General features: G+C 42.2%; 1 protein-coding gene across 3 annotated transcripts in view; it reads left to right on the top strand.

The window, feature by feature from the left end:
• LOC123961053 (tetratricopeptide repeat protein 28-like) overlaps positions 1–26031 on the top strand; it is a 168209-nt gene that overhangs the window by 39554 nt on the left and 102624 nt on the right. Inside the window, exon 1 of one of the 3 annotated variants that reach the window (XM_046036156.1) lies at positions 11192–11940. The exons of the other annotated variants lie outside the window; for them this stretch is intronic. Within the exon in view, the coding sequence (XP_045892112.1) occupies positions 11914–11940 (27 nt within the window). The 5' untranslated portion in view covers positions 11192–11913. Of the gene's footprint in view, positions 1–11191; positions 11941–26031 lie in introns of those variants that run through there. 3 annotated transcript variants of the gene reach the window in all.

The following is a 26031-nucleotide window of genomic DNA, read 5'->3' as shown; positions in this document are numbered from 1 at the left end:
GGAGTGTGTCAGCACCGAGGCCCAGTGAAGGCTGTATCTGTATCTGGCCACGCTGGATACTGGAGGGGGGTGGGGGAAGCGAAGGGATGCGGGTGGTGATGGATGAGGACTGAGCAAGAGAAGGACGAGGCATGAAATAGAATGAGGATGAAGGACAGAGAAGTCCAGGCTGGCCCGGGGAGGGGGAAGGAGACTGTGAGACAGAGATGAAGAGACTAAGAGTGGAGAAAGAATGAGGGTCAGAGAGAGACTAACCTACTCTGAAAATTGCTGATGTTTGCTCCTCTGAGCTACACTGTGACTTCACGCTTAAATTTGCATTTACTCAGACAATATCAGGTAAGTGTATCAGGTATGAATTCTTCCTCAGCTGTCAGACATGTGAAGGTCAACTTTTCAATGAAGAAGACACTGGAAGGGCAAACACATTCAATTTGTTTCGACCCTGAACATGTTCCCTTAAGATTTGGAAGCAAGTTTCTGACAATTTTCTAATGAATTTCCAATGAAAATCCAGCTTTGTTTAAGGCTGCATTTGATTTTCCACTTCAGAGACCTCTGCTAAGTATTTGTGTGAGTATTAGACCATTTAGCCCTAATCAAAATGTAACAATTAAACATTTTGTGCATTAATATGAAATAATGAATTATCAAGTATTCTGAAGCCATTCCTTTGTAGAGCACAGAAACTTCAGACAAAATACAGAAAATAAGATTATGTAATGCTATTTAAAAAGTCAGAAAGTACTGGTTTTTCACAGTATTTAACACATTAAAAAAACATGTTTTAAATTCTCAACCCACACCAGATTAATCCATTTCTGTGTGCTTCATGCTCTCCAGCGTTGCACGAATGAACAAAAGAACTGGGATTTAAGATGAAGAGAATTATATCATGCTCGGATGGAACAAGCTCATCCGGTGGTGTGATTCTCAATTTTTTCTCCACCTTATTTCGAGAATGATTCAAGATTAAGCTCATTCATGTTCTTTACACTGTCATAGTAATGTAAATGTAATGACGTTACTGTTCACATCGTAGCCTGAAAAGGAAACCTGTTGTGAGTGCTTTTCTAACTGCATTTCTAATGACCTTCCAAATGGTCATCTATACTGGAAGTCCTGCTGTGGCTCTGCGAATTACTGCTGAATTGTGGGTAAATGAAGCTTTCGTTCCGGCTGTGAGCTGTCATGATGTGTTTGAGAAAAGCGGGATTGTATTCATGCGTGCTCACATACAGTACACTCTCTCTTACATACACACTCACACACACTGTGGAGGCAAAGACTGAAGGATTCATCAGTCATTGAGTCACGCTGAGGGTGACAGCTTAAAGGAAGTGTGTCCTTTCTGTCTCTTATAGTCCTTCTCATACTTTCTCTCTCATCCATTAGTTTATCTGTCACTCCTCTTCTATCATCAGGATTATATCCACTCTCTCTCTCTTTCTTTTCCTGGCCATCCTAGTGTGGCCTGACCTTCCTTGGGTTGTCTTCCTGTCTTCCGCAGGCCGGCAGGGGAGAGGGACCGGCTGTTACCAGGCCAGCCAGATGGCAGGGTCTAGCCCGGGACTGGAGACTCGGACTGGGGCAAACCCACTGGCCAAACTGGTTACTGTGGCAGCAGACATGAGCTCTGTGGGAAGCAGCTTTGCCACCACTGCAACTCCCCCCATTGTCAAAAATGCTAATTAGCTGTCTTTAGCGTTCTGACAGGTGAACTGACAGTCCTAGATTTACGCTATAGCTGTTTTTTCCCAGCGCACTTAAACAGTTTCATTGCGGACTCTTAGCTGACAGGAAGCTGAGCTGGAGTGGGATGAAGATGATTGGAGTAGAAAAGTCAAACCGATGACAAGGAGGTTTGACAGCAGGGGAGGAAGCTGGTGGGGGTGAGAGACAGCATGTGTTGAAGAGCTTGATAGGAAAGGACTGGAGTGTTCCTGTCCTTGCAGTGGAGTCAACCCCCCTGCTTCTGCTGCATCAGCTCATGAGCCTCTACATGATGTGTATCAATAGCACAGGCCTGTTTGATTTCTGGCTAAGTATTCGTTGCACCTTGCCCGAGGATACCCTGTGAGCCACCTGTTAATATCGCAAATCATAAAGTGTTCTTTACGTAACCCTTGTTTCAAAGGAAGCAGGGAGCACAGCTGTTTGACTCAGCCACTCTCAAAACACCGGATGCATGCAAATGAAGTCATCTTGCTGATACATTAGAGCAGAGCCTTTTATCAGAGTGGTCAGGGTGAGGGAGGACAACTCATTCTGGTGGGGTAACAACAGCGCCACTTTCCTGTAACTGAGCTCTCTGTATTCCAACCCATAAGTCAGGTGTTGAGATGAAAGAGAGGCCGGTCTGTGTTACATGGCTAATTTAAGGGATTAACACATGTTCTACCAAGGTAGAATAATCCTAATCCTGCTTTAACCCCTTTGATCTGAAGTCAGTGTGATTTAAGGAGTGGACTGGCCTAATCCCTTCACAACAGTGACCAGAAACTACAGGTACCCGATGGAGCAGCTGGCCCAATGCTGCAGTCTGTACTGTACTCAATACCACATCTTTGTGCTCTGTTACTTTTCCTTTCTTACTCTGCAAAGGGATGGAGCCATTACTGAATCCTTTTGTGCATAACTTCTCCCTCTCCACTTCAGAAGGGTTAATTCACATTTGATGTGCTCTCACAGGGATAGATTAGTAAGGGAAGGATGAGCTGTCATTGGCATAATAAGCCTTAAGTATTAAGGTATTATAGCCTGATCATTAAAGAAAAAACAGTTTTGTTGAAGCAAAAGCCACAGTATCTGGTCTGACTTTGGCTCAGCCATGCTTAACCATTATAAATCTGCATTTTAACAGCCACAGTAACCAAACGAGAAGCTACAGAGGATCTTAGAAGTAGTTAAATATTTGCGCACTTATTTGCTATTAATTGTAGTCTGTTCAAGAGATCATCAGTCATAAAATGTGGCTTTAATGCTTTAATGTGCTTATTATGATTACCAGATTGTGGTTTGTGACTGAGTGTGCATGTGTGTGGGTGTGTGTTTGTGATGGTAACACATGGATACATTTGATATGAGAGAGAAAGGAAAAAAGGGACTGTGGGAGAATTTAGATAGATTTGGTGTGGTGACGATGGTGGGAAGAAAGGTAATTGAAAAAGAGAGGCATGAGTTTGGTTTTGGGGTTTTCAAAATGAGGGACTAGAGATGGGTGGGTCTGACCACAGCACGGTTTTGTGTGTTTTTATGTGTGTGTGTGTGTATTTGTATTCGTGGAAGCAGATAGACACAAACACATTTGAATTCATTGTCCTGCTCCATCCCTATGTTTAGTATATAGACTTGAGGAGGACCACACAGGATCTCTGTCTCATGCGTCGGAGTATGTGGCAACGCTGTTATTATTGATCCTGCCACAGACGTCAAACCCCAGCGCCTATTTAACTGCCGTCCTGATTTAAACAATATGCTGGAGCCTGTTTCATCCATGTCCAAGATCATTGAATTATTTAACACATCTCTAAAGCAAAGGTCCCTCTCTTAGCATAATGCCTTCACACAGATCTACTGTTGAGTGACTCCAGGGGGATAAACAAGCCCTTGTTCATTAGTGTAATTGGGAAAAGAAAACGAAAGATGAGAAAATTAGGGGATGGGACTTAAAGAGAATAGAAAGATCATAATCATATGTCTTTATAACGCTGTGTGAAGAATCATTGATTAAACACTAAAATGTCTCAAAAGAAAGAGAGCCTTCGATATCATTTTCATTATCGCACATTTCACACTACAGAATACAAATAAGGGTGTTTATGTTTTCTCTTTGGGACTAGAGATGAGCTTTTGGGTTCATCAGGATACAATGAAAACATTTATAGTCCAGGAGCCTCAGTAAAATGTTTTGTTCTTTTATGTAGATGTAAACAATGTTTATACCTTTTAACCCAGAGGTCGGGGATTCAAGTCACATGACTTGATTCAGACTTGAGTCGCAAATTTTAAGTCTTGAGACTTGCTTGACTAAAACAGGCAAAAGACTCGACTTGACTTTGACTTGGTGTTCATGACTTGAGACTTGACTTAGACTTGAGACAGATGACTTGAAAATGATTTTTAAAATAAATACTTGCATTTGCTCATTCCAGCATTTGCGCATAATCTTGCAACCATGTGTGCTTAACATAACGTTAGCGGTCCGGATCTACGTAACCAGCGGCGTAGAAAAAGACTGTTATGTGTAGTACTACACAGACATTCAAGGATTATGTTGTCGATGACGGTAGGAAGAAAAGAACAGCGGAGTGCAGGGTCTGCAGCTCAGAAATCAGTGACACGACCACCACAACATCCAACTTCATTCGTCTCTACAGAACCCATAAAGAAAGGCTTTTTAGCTAACTTAACTTATAGGCCGGTCGAACGCATAGAAAGCTAGCTTTAAGTTTAAGCTTTATGTGAAAACAAAGTCTTAACATTCATGCTAGTAACAGGTCCTGATGACAGCTCTTGTTATGTGCCCACAACTGCTATACATCGTTTGAAAGCTGAAATCCTTGTGATTCGACCAATGCAAACCATTTCAAGATAGAATCACAACAGCGGGTACAATCAGCGCCTCTGTCAGACCAACCTGTACAATCAAAATTGACGCGACTCACCTATGAAGCCTCACAGTAACTTAATCCACCGATTGATTATTTTCCAACAAAAATGGTCTTGTTATTTTGTCAAAGGTCCAGACGATCCAATCCAGTAAAAACATTTAGTCCAACCACATTATTCCATCAATAAATCCCCAGGGACTGCTGCTGCATCATTTCATATTTGCCTGGCAGACATGGCTAATATGTCATTATAACCGTAATAGTTGCGATATCTTGTATTCAAATAGGCCGCTGAACTCTGACCTTTCGAATGACAGCTAATTCGACCCAAAAGGAGCTCACATGTCCCTTTCACAGCCTACAACAGCCAACGAGAGCCCGCTCTGTAAGGAAGGGCCGGCCCCTATTATTTCGTGTGTAAGCCGAGCCAACTGCGACCAATTGTGCCGATGACAGGCACTTTGTGTAGCCAATAAAATTCTGAAAATAATGATATCCAGCTTTAAGTAGGAAGTTCATGATCTACCAGCGAAAAAGACACATCGGCGTCAATCTATGGCGAGATGCAGCAGTAGCCCCTTGCCGCCAAGGGACAGTGTTGTTTTTGTAAAAAATACGCTAACACAAATCCTTAGAAAAACCTGTGTAAAATATTCATTTTTCATGGTATTGGTATAAAATTTAAAATTGGATTAGGTAAGGCTAGTTGTCTGCATTGAAACGAAAAATATATTACTTTTAGTGTATTTAAACTTATATTAATCAATTCTAGTAGAATTTACAGTGATTCTGACTTTTGGGTTAGACATTTATGTTATCTTTCAGAGAAGCCCCAAAACCATGCGTTAACTCTAAATGGTTCAAGAACTGCATTCAATTAACTTTGGGTATACCCTGAATAAGGGTTCTATTACTCTATTTTTCTACCCCATTTTAATAATCATTGAAGCCAATAGTAGACTAAATAATAGAAACACCTTTGTGTATAGTTCAATATAGTTAGAACAGAAACACTCACTGCATCTTCCAAAATGATCATATAGTTGAATTGCCATCTCTCTAGAACGGTTTAAACAAAACAGAATTCCTAAGAATTTCAAATGACTTGACTTGTAACTTGCATGACCCAAGCAATGGCTTGCTTGACTTTCATCACAGTGACTTGCTTGAGACTTGAAAGTTAAGACTTGAGACTTGCTTGTGACTTGGATATGTGTGACTTACTCCCACCTTGCTTTAACCCGCAAATTACTCCAACTCACACATGAGACCTGGCAGATTTGTCTTGTTATTAGCACTCAGTTGGGGTTGTAGGAGCCACAAATCTTTTTCTGTTTTTGTATTACAGTTTTTATACCATCCTTTCATTGTGTGTCATTAATACTTGTTTTTATTGCTTACTCATTGCAAGGCTCTTTGAAATATGTTACAGCAAAACTGGTAAAAACTGAACGACATTTGTAGGTATGGTGGATTTGAAATGGGGTGTGGATCCAAGGATTCCACAAAATAATATTTTTGCTTCTATTCCTCACAGTCCAGGACCTGAATGAAAATTTAACTCACCCCACAAATCGCAAAATGGTGGCTCAGGCTTCAGTATTTGCTTGGCTTATGGTCTACCTTTCCACAAAATGTTACTCAAAGTAGATATTAAAAAAATTTTATGCTTACTAGCAGATAGACAGATAAATGGGACATAATTAAGCAGAATTAAGTACACACCGTATCTGTGTTAGTAATTTCAGTAAAAGTAACTGCTGTTCAACATCGATCAGCTCCAACTCAAAGATGATCTGCTCACTTTTGTCACTGTTTGTAGTAGCAACAAAGAAGAAGCTCAACACATTGGAACATTGAAACCCAACCTCCAACTAGTGTTTGGCTGTGTAGTTGCAGAGTGACGCAGACACCAACTAATCTTAATGCTTAGGACTGCACTTACTACTCCTACTCGACGTAGAAGTATAAATTGGCCTTAAAGCAGGGTTTAAAAAAATGTGAAGAGGTGATTTAATGTTACACTGCCACATTTAGTTTTTAACATTTAGAGATGTTTAATACGCATTCAGACACGTACAGTGTATCAACGGACATCTCTTGTGGAAACTCCTATTCCATCCATCCATCCATCATCAACCGCTTATCCTGCGTACAGGACGACCTTCTTGCTGTGAGGCGACAGTGCTAACCACTGCACCACCGTGGCCCCCACTCCTATTCCAACTAGTAGAAATCGCGAGTGCAGAAACATCCCACTAAGAAATAACTGCCACTTGTATTTGCTAGCCGCCACCAGTACTGAACCCAGCATTGGTGAGTGAATGTTTTGCCCCTGTTCCACCCGTATGCCCCCCACTGCAACCTGACTTCATTTGAATTTGTGCTTCTCGGTATTTCCATTGTTGTTGAGTGTGATGTGACATCGAAATAAGAAGTAAGACCAATGAAGAAAGACATTTGTACAAAAAATGTGTATTCTTTACTCTCCAGAAAACATTCTTTGAACTGTTTATTAAACTGCATAGTGAGTAGTGATGCCTCCAGCCGAACACTGACCAGACTGATTCATCCTGGTGTGAGTGAGTGGGTGTTTTGCCTTCACTCTGTTCTGCCATGAGTCTACTCTCGAGATGAACCATTCTGCTCCCCGTGGGCAGGACCCAGCAAACAAATACGATATGAAATGGTTTTCAAGGCCCGTAACATCAGCCTTTGCTCGGGGCACGCTGGGTGGTCAGTGCGTGTGACCTTCTCATAGCGGGGCTCCCTAACCCCCATCCATCCCTATTAGAGGACACTTATCAGGGACAGCAGCCAGAGTGACACACTCCCAGCTGGGCTTCCCTGGAGAAAATGCTGTGCAGTGTGGGGAAAGATCCCCACGGTGCACTGAGGTGTGCGAGTCTGTGTGTGCGTGTGTTGTATGGGGGTGTGTGTGTGGAGTGGTTCTCTGCAGATAGGACCCTGTGACTCTGAGATATGCACAGGCTCATTAATTAGAGGCTCTCGTTATCCCCCCTCAGGCTCCAGACACTTAATCAACACCAAGCTCCAAGTAAGACACACGCATGCATGTACTTACACACACACACACACACACGCACATACATGCACACCCGCCCCCCCCTCATGCACACCCATCTCACATAGTCCACAGCAGGCTCAAGTCTGACACAACATCATCTAAGAATAGAGCACTGTAAAAGAGGTGAGTGAATGAATGCTGATGGGGGTTATTTGTTTTCAGTGATGTACGGCACAACAGAGTGCGTGCGTGTCATTGCTATTTAACACTTTTATTATTATAATGTTGTTAAGCATTTCAAAACAGATTCATCCATCTGCCATGTCTTACTGTGGAAGTAATCTGTCAAACATGTAAATTATATTCTAATGTTATAAATTTCCTTGCTGTAAATATAATAAATGAGTTTTCAAGCCCCTTTATGAATCTTGCATTTTGTAGATGGTTTTTGTAACATCTGTTCTTCAGTATTGCATGTGTGTGTATTGTCACACGGTGCTTGCATATCGCTACATATCTCTGTGCTCTTGCTGTGGAATTTATTGCCTTGAAACTCCAGCCCTTGTAATTAAAAGGCCGCTGTTTATTCAAACGGGGGACAGATAGGACACAGTGGCACTCCAGTGTCGTGACTTAAGAGCGAGAGTCTGTGTGAAAATAAATTACCCTCAGACATTCAGGAGAGCTATTGTAGTTTTGCTCCTCTGCAGGGTTTTTAAAAACCTTTCTGACAGTTTTCATTTTTTCCCCTCAACAGCCTCCTGTTTACTACCACATGGCTGATGCACTTTTTACACCATTTGGACTAATAAACAGGAAAGCAGACGGATACATGCAGGCAAATGTTCAGCTGTGTACAAAACTGTGTTAGCCGGCATCAGATGGTTTCATCAGATAGATTTCAGTTAGCTTTGTGGAACCAGTGAAGTTTAATGTCTGTCTAATTTGTGAACATCTTTAATGGAACTGATTTGCTATGTGTAGGCAAATTAAGACTCTAAACTGAAAATGTGGTTGACTGAGCCACAACTTTAAGCTACTAACCTATGTTCATTCCAGCAGAAAATGTTTGCCTTATGGAAAAATGTAACAGTTACAGGGACATTTTACTAGAGGAATGTTGTGTTTAAGTGAAGCAATGACCCTAGCATTCCTAAAGGGTTACTGGTACCTCTAAAAACTATTACCCTTCACATTGCTCAGTCACGATTATTGTTAGCAAACCACATAAAGTTTCCCAAGTTTTTGTCAGTTGCAAGTAATAATCTGTGACTGTGACATTGGAAACACCTCACTTAGTTCTGAGACAGGCTGCAGTATGGTGATGGACATTTTATGTTTAACATGAGTCAGTCTTAATTTTTGGGCAAGTCACATTTGTTTAAGAGCAAATCTTATATCTATAGACCAGTCTAACTCATCTTTATGAAACCAGCCCCCGATCAGAACATACAGAGGAGACATTTTTGAGGGCATGATTGGCAAGAACAAGAAAAGGAAGCACAAACTTTTAAACGGCTCCAAGTTGTGGAAAATGAAAGAGGGGGTTTTTGTTTCCCTCTGAAGGCTGGAGTCTTATTTCCTGTGCGGCTCTGATTGGGAAAGCAGAGGCACGCACAGGGAGCCTGCTTCTGTATGAAGATGCCAGATGACAGGCTTCACTACGAACAGACTATTGCTGAACAGCACACTGAAGTGGCCTTTGATTGATCATCAAACATGCCTTTTATGAAACAACCTCTTGTGTAAACCTGCTTTAGATGGTTGGACTTCAGTGTCTGAGTGAGTGTGTGTGTGCTTGAAAGAGAACATGCATGTAAATAGTATCTTAGTGCTGTGTTTCTGTATTGGATATAGCACAGAGCCATCAGGAGTCAGTCGCTAGCTGGCCATAGGAATAAAAGTGATCTATTATGAAAATGTAGATACTCTAACACATAAGCACACAACCCCCCCCCCCCCCCCCCCCCCCCCCCCCCCCCCCCCCCCCCTTTTCTACAAAAGTGTGCTTTGATCACAGTGCTTGACCTCAAAGTGTTGGTCTGTTTGGGTGCCAGCTGTGGCTGTGGAGGTAGTGTCAAGCATTTTGTTCGTGTTCATCCATGTGGATTACCAAGTGTCTCATGGACTCCCCGTGCACAGCAGGAGTTCGTCCATAAGGCCATATGTCAGCTTGCCCCCCTCCTCCTACTTGTCTTTTGTTATCAGAGTGACCCTTAGGTGCATTGCAGACCCCGCTGACCCTGAGGAGACACCATCTTATTGACCAACTCACAGCTCCATAGAGTCCATTACATAAACCAATTTAAATCACAAGCTTATTGTTTAAACTGATTTCACCTCACTTCAGTATCGACCATCTCTTTAATTCGCCTTTCTTTAACTTTGAGATCATTCATGAATGAACAATAATGTAGTTACTGTATTAATTGCTGTCACATATCCAGTGATGACTATTCTGGTTTTGTGCTGCAGCATCTGGGTTCAGAACCAGTAGATCTGATAGCTGTTCAACAAGCTGTAAAAATTGTTTTCATTCTGTGACTGTGGCAGTGATTGTGGTGAGAGGTTTCTTACCAGAATAACCATGTCCTCTGTTTTTAATTTTATTCAGCCCACTTCCACAATTAATGATTAAAAAGTCCTTTTTTTAAGCTTCGGAAAGCCGCAGATATTTACTAACTCTGGCCAGATAATGGCAAACAAAAATCCTGTCATGCATCTGATGGCTGTGTGCAGTAAAATATTGCACAGTATACTACATGTGACAGCTGCTCTCAGAAGGAGGAAACGGAGAAAGTGTACATGAACAGAGCTTTAATTCTCTCCATCATCCAAGGCTCTCCATCCTTTGTGAATCATGCCTTTTATGCAAGAATAAAATTTTCTATTCCCACGAAAATAATCAAGGACTGTAGCCTCTACTGACAGAGATAAAGGCAGCAAGTCGCTACAGCCTTGGAGTTTTATGTTATTTGAATCTCCTTAGCTCATTAACACCCTTTAAACTGTGATGAGCTTGTGTCCAGCATTACAGGGTCTACAGACACGTTTGCAGTGTAATTGTATTAAAGGTCTTTAGTGATGCTGTAGGCATTTTAGGAGGAAAGCATACAACAATTTTAGCAAAACAAATTGTTATGGGATGTCATGGTAAAAAATACAATGGCGGGACTGGAGATTACTTAAAGCATGCTCATTTATTAGGTCCTGTCACACCTTGAATTATGGTCATCTTTAAATTCAACCATATGTTATAGTATCCTGTACTGTACAGCATAGCAGCACAGTATTGGGGCACATGGCTAAAGAGACTATTTAGAGGTTTAGTACCTGGTAAAGTGTTATTGTGCAACAAACTAAACCACAGCCTGCTTCCTGTCCAGTCAGTTGAGTGCGTAAATGGTAAAGCGCTCTTCTGGGCAAATCTGTACCCGGCGGCGCTATGACCCTGCTACCTTCTGCTTCCTCAGCTCCACTGCTCCAAGTCTGCTAACTGCTATGCTGGAGGAGCGCAGGGAAGGAAGTCATCTGAGAGCTGTAGTCCAGTTTGTTGCTGTTGCAGGGATCAGGATATCCTTCCAGCTCCTCACAGAAATTCCAGGGATTTTTTTTGTTGTTGTACCTCCTCCTCCCCCTGAAAGTAATCTCCTTGCTTGTCGCGCTGCCTCCACCGTGCTTTGCTTGACTGTTTCTCCACGAATACTTCCAAAAGTGTGTTTCGGCCTCTGGAAAACCCGATTTGACCACTGTGATTAATATTTCTGCATTTTGGCACACGTTTCTTTTTCCTATCGTTTTCTCTGGATCGAAGAGCACCGGACCTATAGGCCAGCCTACTTATAGAGACGACTTCGTTTCGAAAAAGTTTAAGAATTAATTTTTCCTTGCACACAGTCCGGATTGGTCCTGGAGGCGCTGATCCTGCGTGCCGAAAGAGGAGGGAGTGGGTTCATAACGGACTCATACTTTGGATTTACGCACGGGAACCTTTTTCCCCCAAACATTGTCAGTCGACACCATGTGTCTCTGATTTATTCACCGAGCTCAACTGTGGATTTAACCGGTGTATGATTTGTGTTGACTGTGCTGTCTCCCCAAAAATTGCCGCAAAGCTGAGACTCGCACATCACCATGCATCGCTTCTTGGAGAAAATCTGCTGCAAAACTGAGGGAAGTCGAGAGGCAGCATGACTTACGCTCTGGATTTCTTTGAATCTACATTCCATTCTCATATAATATCTTAATGCTGTTCAATTTTGGTTTACAAATATGATGAAATGGCAGCCCCGGAAGAAGGTGAGTCGTCTGATATTTTTACCCCCAATTATGGCGATAAATTACGCTGGTAGATCACAAGTTGAAAAGAGGGGCTCGGTGACAGACTGCTGCTCTTTCTATTCGTTTACTACACATGGCAGAACCTATAGATAGTAAGAACCAGAACAGAACTGTACTGAGCTGCAAATAAGAGTCTATAACGATAAGTTTTCTGTTGCATTTCCACTTGGATCTTTCTTGCTATGTGTACATTTTCTATTTCAGTCCGTATAAATGCTAATGAGACAGACATCAATCAGCTGTTGTGCATTGCTCTGTATACAACCTATAATATACGATATATTAATAGTGCACAGCCTGGTATATAAAACGTGTTGCTATGTTAATATTTTATACTCTTGCTTGCGTTTTATGTACAAATATGTTCTTCACCGCTTAACAACATCAAACAGGCTCCATTCTTTATCTGGACTAATCAAGACATCAGCGATGTAACAGTGAATATCTGGAGTTGTGGGCTTAAACAGTGTTGAATCATGTGGCCTCTGTCCGAATACACTGTGAATTAAATGTAGAAAGTAAAAACATTGCAAATCAGCCAGTTTTGTCCCTAAAAGTTTCAAGAATAAACTGGCACCCCCCCTTCAACACCTACATATTTTAAAGGAATCTTTAAGATCACTGTAACATCTGTTGTGGTTTCTTGTGTCCAGGATTTGACATACGTTTTCTTAGAAACATTTGTATTCGGAATGCATTCTCGTATTGCTCCATTTTCAGCCTTGGAGTATTACAACATGGAAAATATCTGAAAATCATCTGGGGTCTATAAAAAATTGGTAGCACTAGAATGCCTATGGTTAGGATTTTTACCAGCAGGGGGCACTTGTCTGACAAGAAGCAGCCTTCTTTTGCGGAAGGGGGCTTTGCACTGGTCTAGTGTCAAAGACAGAAATAGAAATGATGAGCAACTATGTTTCTCCCTCTATCAACTCTTTTGCAACATTTTAAACTTTCTATTACAAAAAATACTTTTTTAGGCCACTGCAGCATTGAAATTTGCTGGATTTTTTCCCCTCATGGCCCAGATATTTCTGCATTCTCATCTGAGACATGATGATGATGTTCTGTCTTTATTAACTACCCAGTACAAAGAGCACTAGTTACCAGTACCAGAAGTAGTGTAACCACTATTACTGGCGCTGGTAGTAGTGGAAATTTGATCTCAGTAATTTTGCTATCTCTTTGCCTTCTCTCTCTCTCTTTTTTTTATAAATTAATTTCATATGTCGTGCCAGATCAAGTGTCATTAATGTGGATAATCGCATCCTGAAAGATGAGATGAAAGTAAATTATCAAACCAGGCTTCTTAATGTTGAATTATCAACAGAAAAAATAAAAGCTGTGAGCACGCCACAATGATTTCTACAGCTGTGCAGTCTATCTGCCAGAATCATCCACGAGACCCCCCTTTGAGGACTAAAAGCCTTTCCTCACTGCAGGAATTGATTCCCAACCACATTGCACTCATATGTGCTGAACCTGAAAAAATTATAAAAGTAAGACTGTCCTTCATATGTAGATTCTATTTCATCATAGATTTTTACCAAGGTGAGCACACCGGAGCACTCATTTTGGTGGCTCTCATGAAGATGGTTGGAAAATGGTTGCCTTGTTTTATGTGATGTTGATCAATTAACCTGTTGGTGATGGTGGGTGCTAGATGCATATATGTGAACACAAGCACTTGGAGCACAAAACACCAGGCAGTGTACAATATTTTAAATTACTTGCCATCCACATTGTGTGTGTATGACATTGTATCTTCACCCTGAACTCTGGTCCATTGCCAATGATGCCCTCTGAATAAGATATTGAATGCAGCAGGCAGGGCACTGGAATAAAAACAGCTATTGCAATTTCTTTAGATCGCAATGCTTTCCTTAGAAATTGCACACACTGTAATGTCACAAAAGATCCTTGAATGTCTCCATTCCGGCTTCTTGTTTATCAGCTTTTCAATCTGCCTCTTTACTCCACTTGTAGTGTGATGGGAATCAATAGAAAGTGTAGGAGAATCAAATTGATTCCGGCTGAGTGTCCTGTCCACCTCTTCGTAATGGATTACACTAATGAATCAAAATTCCAAATGTGTGATGTTGAAGAGAAGAGAGAGCAATTCCCTTAATGTTGCTGGCAGATAGCTTATCTGTTCTGGAAAGTGAGAGTAAAATATTTTTCCCAGGGGCTTTGTGTGATTACCTTTCTTTTCCTGCAATTTTGGTGGCATTGACCACCTGAGCCGATTCAGAAAAAGTTTCTATTACACAATGTTCAAATGTAGAAGGTGAGACATGACTAAAGGCTGCTATACGCACGGGTTTCTGATAAGGGTTAGATAAGACCGTCTGCCCAGTGATAATCAGTGTTTTCTTTAGAGATAGCTTTTTTGATTGACTTAAAAGCCAAGTGCAACAATTGGTAGCCCATTTCCTTTTAAAGTAAAGAGACACTTATACTTTGTGTTTGTGAGGTTCAGGAATGCTACATGGCTCTTGCTGTGCCTGATAGCATAAGTGGGGTAGGGTGGGTGTACAGCAGTGGCCACTGCAGTTCTCTGTGGCCATGTTATATTAGAGGAACGAAATAGGAACGGAAATATGGACAGTGCCTTTCCTTAGGGAAAGCTAACTCGCTTCAGGTAAGAAATGGCAGCATGCCTAAAAGTGCACTGAAATGAATAAAGCCACCAGGTTGCATTCAGAGAATGAAGAGTGAGATTGTTAAATTTTAAGACACTGGATAACAGAGACACTGTTTTTGTGTGCAAAGTGGTTTGGACATGAATTATGGACTCCAGTGGCTTGGCAAGTTTCTATGACTTAAACTTATCTGGATCAGACATTGCATTTCATCCATGCACCATGAATTTCTTTTGAAACAGCTGAAAAACATTTCATGCTTCTTTTTTTAGTGCCAAATGTGTTTATAGGTCATCATCACCCTATGTAATCTTGAGCAGAATTGCTCACAACTTGTGGCGGTGTGACAAAGTCAGAAGGAAGCGGCTGTTTGTTTTTGTGGTTGTGCCAGATGTTTTTGTGGGTTCCACACAGTTGACATGAAGCTTTCTCACCTGAGAGAGACAGGATGCCCTGCTCATGTTTCTGTGGCCAGACTCACTGGGAGCTTGGACTTTTACCCTCAGCAGGCGCACTGTTACATCTCTGACCATGTTCATTGGCTTTTCATCTCGTAGAGTTTCTCGTGCTGCTTTTTCTCTTTGACTCGGTATTATTTATGAGCTCTCCAGTGTGGGGGGGGGGACTATCTCTCCCCCTAGCGCTCCATCAGTCCCTGTGACGTCTCCTGGCTGGCAGCATCATAGCAGTTTTGGAATACATTTACAGCAGGGGAAAACCCATCAGAATGTGAAGAGAAGTGCTAGAAGACACACATCTGAACAGAGAAGAAAGCGGACGAGGCTGTCAGTGGGGGAGGGAATCACCTGGGAGAAGCTGAGAGTACTGGACAAAGATTGAGACACATAGATGGGACTAGATGGTAGGATTGTAGGAAATAAGGAAATAGATGGGTAGATATTAAGGAGAAAAAAATGGCATTGATAGAATTTAAGATATTTGGAATTTGAGAAAGTAAGAGAAAATGGGAAAGGGTTGGAGGCTAAAGAATAAGATGGTGCAGGAGATAGAGATTTTGAGTTAGACCCTAGAGTGATGCAGCAGGGATAATTAATGATAGGGAGTGATAGCACCTGCTGTTCCTGATGCTGCGCAGTATTTACGGCCCAGCATGCCGAGTGGAACGGGATGCGGCTGCTTGGCCAGCCCCCTGGCCTATCCTCCTGGGGCATAAAAAGATAGGGGTGGGGCGGGGGATTGGGTCAGGTAAGGAGGGGCTTACGTGGTGACTCAGCAATACAGCTAAAATTTATGTGCTTTATTTGCTCTGTTAATCCCAGTCCACCACCTCCCATTGGGAGAGCTGGACAGAGATGGAGGACAGAAAGAAGAGCTTCCTGGAATGCAAGGCCTCCCTTACTCTTATTGTGACGCAGTGGTCCGCAGTACACACATGCTGTAGGTAAATGCCCAGTAAGGCACTCTTGGGAGTCCACTGTCAAGATACATCAGGAAAAACAACAGAGACAATTGTGACTGGGCCATCCTGCTCTCATTAATCCTCATTCATGGAACCTGCACATTTTACTGAGAGTGTGGAGATGGATTTTTGGATAGCAAGTGGTAAATGCAAAGATTGATTTATGTGTAGAGCAGTCCATTTGTAATGTTTTCCTCCAAGCCTCAGAGCACTCATTTCTGATTTGCTACAGCTTTCCTTTACCCCCCAGTGCTTCTGTTCGAGCAAATGGAGCTATGTTTGAGTTTATTGAGGTCATTGTTCCAGGGGTGTGGTCAGCTGCTCTCAGGGCTCAGGAGGTGCCTGCCTCTGGGTGCCTCTAGAGAGAATAAAGCGGACCTGACTTGATGGACCACATCAATAGGAACACATTTCCTTGTTCTTTGAGGTGGAACAGTCTTCTGCAGCTCTATTCTTTTCATTGGTTAAGCTTCTGTATTATGTTCTCAGTCTTGCATATACCAGTGTTTCAGACATAAGATGGCTAAAACATGTTTTGAATAAGTGGCACTAGAGACATATCCCTTCAGCATATGGCCTGAAAAACATGCATACTTTTCTCTCTTTCACAACATTTATCAGAGTACAGTTGCCAAAACCGCAGTTCTTACATTCCTTTATAACTCCACACTGGATTTGTTCCAGTGGGCCGGGTATAGTTTCAGCCCAGTCATCAGACCCTGCAGCTGTCTCCATCCAATGCAGTGTTGTATGTTGTGACATTCGCTGCTAGTGTGTTCTAAAGGGGGGCTGCGATCCAGCCTGGATGGAAACGTGTGAAGAGCACCACTAATACCACCCTGCCTCGTGCTGACGCCCCTAAATCCCACTAATTCCATCTCTTCTTTTGTCAGAAATGGGATTCATAAGCCCCTCTTTGAAGGTTCAATTTTCCAAGAGTGTGTCCATGGCTTAGTTGTAGCCTTCATGTAGCCAGGACTAGACATTCCAGTCCTTGGATTGACGGTCTGGTCTGGCATCCGAGTGGTCAGCATCTAGTTCTTGAGTAGATTATTGATGATTATTGACCGTGAGAAAAAACTGAGTCAATTAACCCCTGAATCTTCATGACCACTGCCCACTTGGATAAATGACACATAGTGCAAGAGAGAAGCAAACAAGATTAGTCTGAGCCTCTCTTCAGTCTTAAAGGAGTAGGTGCTGTGTTTGACTGCAATGTTTTTGCAGTCAAACAGTGTAGCAGACACATACACACAAACGACCTCAGCAGAGTGCTTCTCCAGGGGTCACAGAAACAACCAAGCCCAGAGCAGATTGTTTTAGTTCCCCTTACCGTTTCCCTGGCCTATCTGGCCCTGTCTCTCCTTACTTTTCCTGCCATGCTGAATGTGGTGTGGGTAGTTAAGAAAGGTTTTTTACTGCTGGTTGTAAAATCCTGCAGGAAGGAAGGAGAAATGGTGCCGAGCACAACCCACTGAGCCTTTTCCATCTCTTGTCTCTCAGGGCTTGGTTTAGCTGCTGTTCCCTCTTGTAAGTTTGGATTTATTTATATGAGGCTTATACTGGAATACTTATGTCAGGCATATGTTTATAGTTGCTAAGATATGTTGGCCAGGAGCGCTTCCATATACTCCGTGGGCTTGTCTCCTAAGGGAGATTCATGATTCCAGCACCCTTAACAAGGCAGACAGACAGGTGGTGACTGACAGGCACACTGAGATAGATTCAGTAATGAGGACTACAGAACAAACCTCCGTGGTCCCACCCCCCATATTTCCCTATTTCAAATGATCTCATGCCTCATAGATTTTATATATTTAACTAGGGGTTCTGATGCAGTCTTATAGAGCCATAGCTGCTTAAAGTATTCTGCTGTCTTCATTGTGGCGCCTCCCTGCCTCATCTGTGTTCACCCCAACAGTGTTACCTCCTGTTGTGCATATTTGCGTGGTTGTCTGCGTGTGAAACCTGAAAGTTTTTTTTGTTTTGTTTGTTTCCGCCACTCACTGCCGCCTACATCTGTGGATGTGACTTGAACCTTAATGCGTACCCCACCCTCCTGGCTCCACTAAATTGCATTCAAACCTTCCTTTAACGAAGTTGTGTACAAAAAAGAAGTGATAGATCAGTTTGTTTGTCCATGAATATATGTGTCAACGTGTTTGTCCCACATACTGTGTGTATTTGTGCAAAATGATCTCTTTTGTGTTCGTCTTGAAGACTGGTTGTTTTGACAAGTGAGGGATATCCTTGTGTCAGATGGGGCATGATTTATGGAAACTGTGAACTATTATCATCCATCAGAGATTCTAAAATACTGTACCTTATCCTTCTGTCTTCCAGCCTGTTATTCCCCTCCTCATGTCCTCTCTCTTGATCTATATTCCTGTGACTGGGGTCAGAGGCCACATTAGAGTGCGTGCTACAGTTACCACTGTGAAATCTCAAGCATCAGCGGCTTCTAGGCTGTTTAAATATACTGTACAAGGCAGAACGCTGCTACAGGCGCCCGGCCAGACACTACACAATGTCTATGGTGTGACGTTACATTTTTTTAAGTAATGTCTGCCTTTATGGCCGTGTAAAATGTGTTTGCCGCCTTTGCCACCTGTCTGGGTGCTGAAATCATGCTGAACAGAACATGTTTAGTGCTATGAATGCTACTCTGTCTTTTGCACTAAAATCTGGTATATGCACTCTTTCCAGCTGCTCCAATGAGGGCTGTAAAAAAAGATACATAATCACTCATTGGAACAAAAGACCGCAACTTGGCACACAGCAGTTGGTGTAACGCTTCAGGTGTGAAATTACCCTCCCGATTTACATTTGGGAGCAAGTGTTAGCCTCATCCCCTTCGTCTTCCAATGAACAATGTTGTCTTTTTCAGTTGCAGAGAAGGCTGCAACTGCAGTAATAGTATTTGCCAGGCATAATGCTGCAATAGTATCTTTGACAGAATAGTAGAGTTTGCCTGCCCCATTAGGTCTGGATGAAGCTAAGGTACAGGTCAGGTGCTGAGGTGCTGACTGAAACTGCTGAGCCTTCTGGTATAATGAATGGATATATTATGCTTTACAGACACTGAATGCTTCTTGTTTGTTCCTGCTGAGCAGTGCAAAGTTTTACAACAGTGCCCTGGGGACATTATTTTAACATAGCCATGCTGGCTGGCATTTGGACATTTGAAGTTATCCATGCCCGAGTCTGTCAGGGAACATGTGTCCATCAGGCTCTTACCAGCAGCAGAAACCCAGGTCAATGGTACCTAGAAGCATTGGGTTTTATTTTCTTCCAGACAACTGGGACATTGTATTATTTATATTTAGATTATAGTGTTGCAGTGCATACAAGCTCAAAATATATTGGCTTGAAACTCCTGAAAGCCTCAAATGCGCTATATAGGGCGGTAGCTAACGATGATTTTAGTATTCGAAGCGTCAATAGATTATTTCAACGATTCATCGATGTGTCGTTTAAGAAGTACTTTTGCTTGGCGGCGGCGGCGCCCCCCCGCCGTAACGGGATCAGGTGTGCACGTTTATAGGTGATAGATATTTATTAGTCCTTTCGTAAATTCATACTGTGTCATACAGCAAACATCAGACCAACTACTAGACAGCCGCTTTACAAACACACACATCACCGCAGTGCTATACAAGTTATACTAAAGGCTCGTGCAGCCCACACGACTTTAAGCGTCGGCTGATTGCCGTGCAGTTCACACAACCTGCCGTCATCACGGCAATCTTGAAGTCGTGTGGTGTTCACACTATGTGACTAATTGGTGACAGGGACACACACACACACACACACACACACACACACACACACGCACACACACACACTACAGGAGCTGACAGCAGCTGTGTCACCCGACGCTGGTCTCCAAACCACGTTTTGTCAAGAAAACACACCTGAAATGTGAAACGGGAAATGAGCGAAACAGCTGTTGTTTGTTATTATAAAGATAACAGTTATGAAGACAAAGAATATGGTTGAAGGATGGATTAGTACATGCAGGTAGCAGGGATTGTCTGAGCTACTGAGAGAGGGAGGGGAGTTAAAAGGTGCAGCTCCCAACACGCAGTTAACTCATGACTGTGAAGTTACAACTCACGGCCCAAAAAGGAGAACAACAAACGCACTTGTTCACATTTTCAGCTGAGGACTGCGGCTTACTTTGGCTAGCCTTCAACTCAACAATCAATCAAGATTTCAGTTAATTGCTAAAGTTGCTGTTACTGTTACCTTGTCTCTGGTCCGCTGGCAGAACACCTTTTTGTTCAGCTGCCGTCGTGCTGTTGCCAAGGCGACATAAGTTTTGTTTTACGGTGGACGGACTGTGACACAGACAGAGTTGTTGTTTTCTTTAGCATGAAATAATAACATACTTTGGACACTTTCTTCTTTGTCCCTCGACCTTTTCTCTCTCTTCCTCCACTTTGCAAACGGCTACATTATGATCCTGATGTGTTCACAAAGAATTTGTGTCGAAGCATTTTACTAATCGATTTTATCGATTTAATCAATAAATCGTTTCAGCCCTAGCGCTATAGTTAGACCGAGCTAAGCTGTTCACATTTATGCCAACATATCGGTTTTCCCTAGCTTTCAATCACTCCATATCCTCATTCCTCCACCTCTGCTGCTCCTAGCCAACACATTCTTACTCCCGACTCATCAAATACTTTCAGTTTGGTCAGTGGCCCTGTACTTCAAAATATGACGCTGTAAGTACCCTTCTTGTGTCATTTCTGGGTGCGCAGGGCTCCATGGACAAGTTAGAAACAATAAATATGCTACGCCCGGTCAATTTAGCAGTAATAAATATGCAACTAGTCAAAAATATGCCACTAGTTAGACTTTCCAAATAGGAGACGATCACAGGTAACATTACTTAAAAGTAATAAATAATTTACTTTTGGTTTAACACATGACCCAAACAGCCGTCTGCTGTTTGTGTTTATTTGTCCTATCCATCCACCACACCTTCTTCACATATAGACATACTCGCTCTTTACTTTGAACGGCGGGCATAACCAGAAATGAGGCCAGTGTAGGGCTGTGCGATATGACAAAAAATTCATATCCCGATATAGGTTGTTCATTTCATATCCTAATAATGATTTATATCCTGATATAGAAAAAATTCTGTATAATTCAATAAAATATCATGAGTTACTGAGTTAATTTCCAACATTAACTTGTTAACAATTCTGGAGAAATCCAATAACATGACAAATACCATGATTTAGAGTGAACAACAACATAGCAAGTAATGTAACTAACGTTATCTAGGTTGTAGGTTAGCAAACTGTCGCTACTTGGTGCTGCAAAGCTTACGATAGGACGAGACATTCCAGAGCAAAACAGCAGCTCCAGACTGCGATACTCACAGCTCTCCTGCTGCTATAGCTAACATCACAACAACAGCATGTCTTGGTGAACTACAAAGTAAGCTGAATGTCTGTGGGCAAGTCATTAAAAGTTACCTGAGACACACATCATCGCTGGAACTGCTGGAATAATGTTGCATGGCTCAACAGACTTCTCTCTTTGGCATGAGGTCCTCGTTTTAGCTTGCATGGTCTGATCCCTCCTGTTCAGTATTATCCAGTTATCAGTAAACTTCACTCCCCTCCACGTTTGTTTATCCTGAATGCAAATTTCTTTTCCGCAACACCGGCATATGTGGAAGAACGGACCGCGGTGAAATTAGTTTCAAGTTGGATATTAGTTTTATGTTGGATGTTCGATAGACGTAGAATATCAAAACTGGCTTCACTGTGGTGCAAAGTGCCGTCCCTTCACTGAAATATTACGGTAAAGTGTGGAATTTGCGACACAACGAAATAAACGATAGAGCATTAATGTAGCATAAGGATACACGTTTTTCTATCGTCAAACGATATATATCGTTATATCGCACAGCCCCTATGCCAGAGCGTCATATTGTAAAAGCGGAGGGCTATGGTCCAAGCGGCAGTATTTTTCCGACTTGGGAGTGAGATCGGGTTGTCCTAGCTAACAGATTAGGGCCTCGGGCAGAGCAGGTGCAGGCTGTTGTGATGATAGTGGCTGTTTTGTCGCACACACACATGCATGTGCACACTCAGGGGAGATGAATTGGCTGCGGTATACAGACCAGGATGGCTTGTTGAAGAGGGAAAACTCTGTGCTGGTTGTATTTTGGGGTCTAAGTAGAGAGTGAGCAGGTGTTTAGAAATTAAAGCAGTCCTCCATGTGCCAACGTGCTCTTGGTCCCAAAGGAACCATTTTGATCTGGTAAAATCCTGTTGCAAATCTGTTGACAGTGCTGGGAGTTTCTCAGCCAGTTGGTGCTTTGAAGTGTGTGTTTTTGGCACTGTGTTCTAATTTAATAAGTTTGTCTCTGTTGCTGTGGTTCTACAGTTGATGAAATTACATGATTCAAGGCCTTGTTTTTACAATAACTTTGTTCATCAAGAAATTATATTGTCAAAGATATGTACATATTTACCTGTTATACGTATGCGCTTGGGATATCTTAATGTCAAAGTAACAGTGTGGAGAAACAGTTTGACATGTAATCTCTTGCTCTTCTTGTTTCAGTGGTGTCTGTCCTCTCTTAATTTTTTTTGCTGTGCTTTGTTCTATATGATCAAAATTAACTTGACATTTGAAATGGATTTCTAATCAAAATGAGAGACAAATGTAATGGTTGCGTGATTGAGCTGTCAGTCTGATGAGTGTCTGAGAGACAGCTTTGATAAAATTCTTTGGAATTCTTTATTTCTACTACAGGAGGAATAATTACAAACTGATGAAAAATGTTCAACAGTAGGAAAAGTGCTGATCAGTGTGTCAAATTTAGGGTGTCGCTTTTCCTCATTGCACAGTACATGTGACAAATGTTTCCTTTGAAGAGTGAGTTTGTCAACCATGGTGCGGCAGACAGATGGACTGGCAGGTTGACAGATAATGGAGATGCGAATGTGGCGGGCGACACGCCTTGTGAGACACCTCTTTGACTGTTATCATAGCCACTTGTCCCCATTCCTATAAAGAGAGACTCATTTAATTCCCTGTCCTCGTTTCCTGCGATGACGGAAACTGTTGCCTCGACACAGGAATTGCTCATTTCAGGAAACGTACACAAAACAACACGAGACAGAAAGATGTTTTTCGACCTTTCATCCAGTACACATTCTGTTTCTTCTGTTTCATTCTCATCAGCTATTGATGCACGTGGTTAGTTGTCTCAATCAGAGCGTGTCTTTTAAGTGCTTTCCTGTTTGGGAAATTAGCGTCAAATGATCTCGTTTGAGTGCCCGTCTCATCTTTGGCTTGTGTGATGGTGAGTCCAGGGGGATTTGTGAGAGGATTCACTTCGGAGGTTGTTGAGAGGAGGGGGCGTTATGAAAGCTGATTAGAATATGGTTTGAGTTAATTACCCAAGATTTTTTTCTCATTCCATTTATCTATTTGTAATCTAATTACAGATGGTGGTTTTTCAAGTTCCTATCGAATGAAAATGTAACTGTTCCCACGAGGAAGGGGGGGGGAGGCAAGAAATAATACCCCTCCCAGCGGCCCACCCACCTCCTCCTCCACCTCCTGGGCTCATCCTCTCAAAGCTGTGCTGAGGAGTTAACAGATGTGATGTCAGAGCGATCAGAAAGCTTTGTTTCCCATCAGTCTGCAGAAACTACCAATGTGTCTGTCAAAGACGCTGTAGGTGTCTCAACATTTAATGAATTTAGAAATAAAATACAGAAAACAGCACCTTCATAGTTATGTTTCTGTCTGAAGGGAACAATTCACACCTGTGACTAGTTGAACATAAATTGCATCATGCTTTTGTTATAAAGAAGAATTAGGAGAGCATTGCCACTAGATATTGTAACATAGCTATAGCACTACCCCTAGGAAATGGTGGGCTACAGAGTATTTCAGCTGCAGTATGGACCCCAGACATAATTCTGAGCAGATGGCGGAAGACCTCTCATATTCGATACTGTCGTCCTTCGTACATTGCCTTTGTTCTGCCTGCTTCTTCCAACTTCTTTATATCTTTCTTTCAAACTTCTCTGAGTGTAGCGAACTTCTTCACGCTGACATCCTCTTTTGTTTCTGCTTGTTGAATATCTGAGCAGCTCTTGTCATGGTAGCTGATTGGAAAGATCAAGAGCCGCTCTTCAACTCCAGTCTCTTTGTATAAGAGAAGTTAAAGGGCAAAAATGCAATTCAAGCATTTCTGTCTACCCTCAGAGATGACACTCATATTAGTGCCAACGTCTTGCTTTCCTGTCTCACATCTTTTTCTTCTTTTTTTCTCTGTCTAAATTCAAACCCCTCATCTCTCCCCATATACCTCTGCATATCATCTGTACTCCATCTTTACGTCTGTGTCTCTTAGGAAGAAACAGCCTTTAGCTGTAAATTGGCCCATTTCTCACATTTCATTTCCGAAAGTTGAGGCAGGTAGAGACGAGTGGGGGGAGAACCTGCTAGCCCAGCACATTGGTAGAACTGTGAATTCATTAGTATCTCTGGGTCCTTGAAACAGGAGAATATGAGTTTTCTCAGATCAGCCAGAAATTGTGTTCTTTCTGTATTGCATTTCACTGTAAGCCCATCGGCGTATGTACACAAGCATCCTATAGACTAGTCATGAAATGAAACAGATGCAGGCAGTTAACCCAGAACATTTTGCAGCACGCCAGGCTCAGTGGCTTCGTAAGTGAAGAAAAATATAAGGACGTTTCCATTATTCTGCAAATGTGTAAGTCCGTAAAAGCATAAAATTAGATATCTGTGGAGCATAAAATTAATTCTGAGACCTCTACAAAAGGTCAAAGGATATTTTCAAACTAAACCCACGATTAGCTACTAGTTTGACATACAATGTTAATGCTTGGTAAGAAGTTACCCAGTGTGGAATTGGTATGTCCAGTCACACATTAATCCAGCTTTGAAGTCTTTTAAGTCTTTTGTGACCTACTAAGGATTATGGATGGATTTCCCATATTGTTCTGATGCATGTACATAACATTTCAGACATTATTGAAATTTGTGATTGCAGACCATTTTGCTGTTGTGGCAATCTTTTCGTGCTTGCTGGCCCATTTCCTCAGTCACCACTTTCCGTGGTCGGAGATTAGGGGAAGGAGAGTGTGGCAGCCAATTACAGTTATATCTTTGTCCTGCTGTAGACTCCCAACTGTCTGCAGCCCTCTCCTCAGTCAAAAGAGCACCCTTTTTTCTCTAGCAGCCCAATTTGTCAAGATCACTCATTCAGATTGGTGTCATTTTGAGTGGTTGCGTGGTGTCTGCATTTAGAGGGGAATGATTACAGCCAAAGGCAGATGAAAAGGCAAAATGCAGATGATCCTTAATCTCTTTTGAGGAGTTGTACCTCCCTTTGCTTTTCATCACCTCTTTATCTCATGATCCCATTTCCTTTTCGTTCAAGGTCTTGCCGGTGTCCCGTTGACCTCTCATTTTTTCTCCTTGATTTCTTTCTCTCTTGATCTCCTTTCTACTCTTCATTATCTCTTCTGTGTCTGATTCCATTTCCCCAATGGACCACCCTCCCCTTTTCTCCTTTTTTCTCCTCTCCTTTTTGCAGCAGACTCCTTCAGTGTGTGGACGACACAGCGCAGACCCCATGTAAATATGTAGGCTAATCTGGGCTTTCATTAGTTTGTGTACATGAATATTGTATGGCTGGTTCTCCTGTGCAAGCCCAGATTAGTTCGCAGCCTTTTCCCTTGGTTAATTGAAAACCATTATAACTGACTGCAGTCAGGAGTTGTGCTCCAAAAAGCTCCTTTCTCAGACTATGCTGAGGCTCTCCCCTACTCTCCGTACCCCTCCCTTCAAACCCAAAGCCTGCTTTTCAAATGGACACCAATCAAAAGGCTCTTTTGGGAGAGACAGAGTGTCGGGAAATGAGGTTAAGTGTGCAGACTGACCGACCTTCAATATTGCAACGCCCTACGTATC

The sequence above is a fragment of the Micropterus dolomieu genome, linkage group LG21, assembly GCF_021292245.1.
Source record: "Micropterus dolomieu isolate WLL.071019.BEF.003 ecotype Adirondacks linkage group LG21, ASM2129224v1, whole genome shotgun sequence".
Lineage (NCBI taxonomy): Eukaryota > Metazoa > Chordata > Actinopteri > Centrarchiformes > Centrarchidae > Micropterus > Micropterus dolomieu.
The sequence above is the reverse complement of the archived record's forward strand: the minus strand, read 5'-3'. Positions and strand labels throughout refer to the sequence as shown.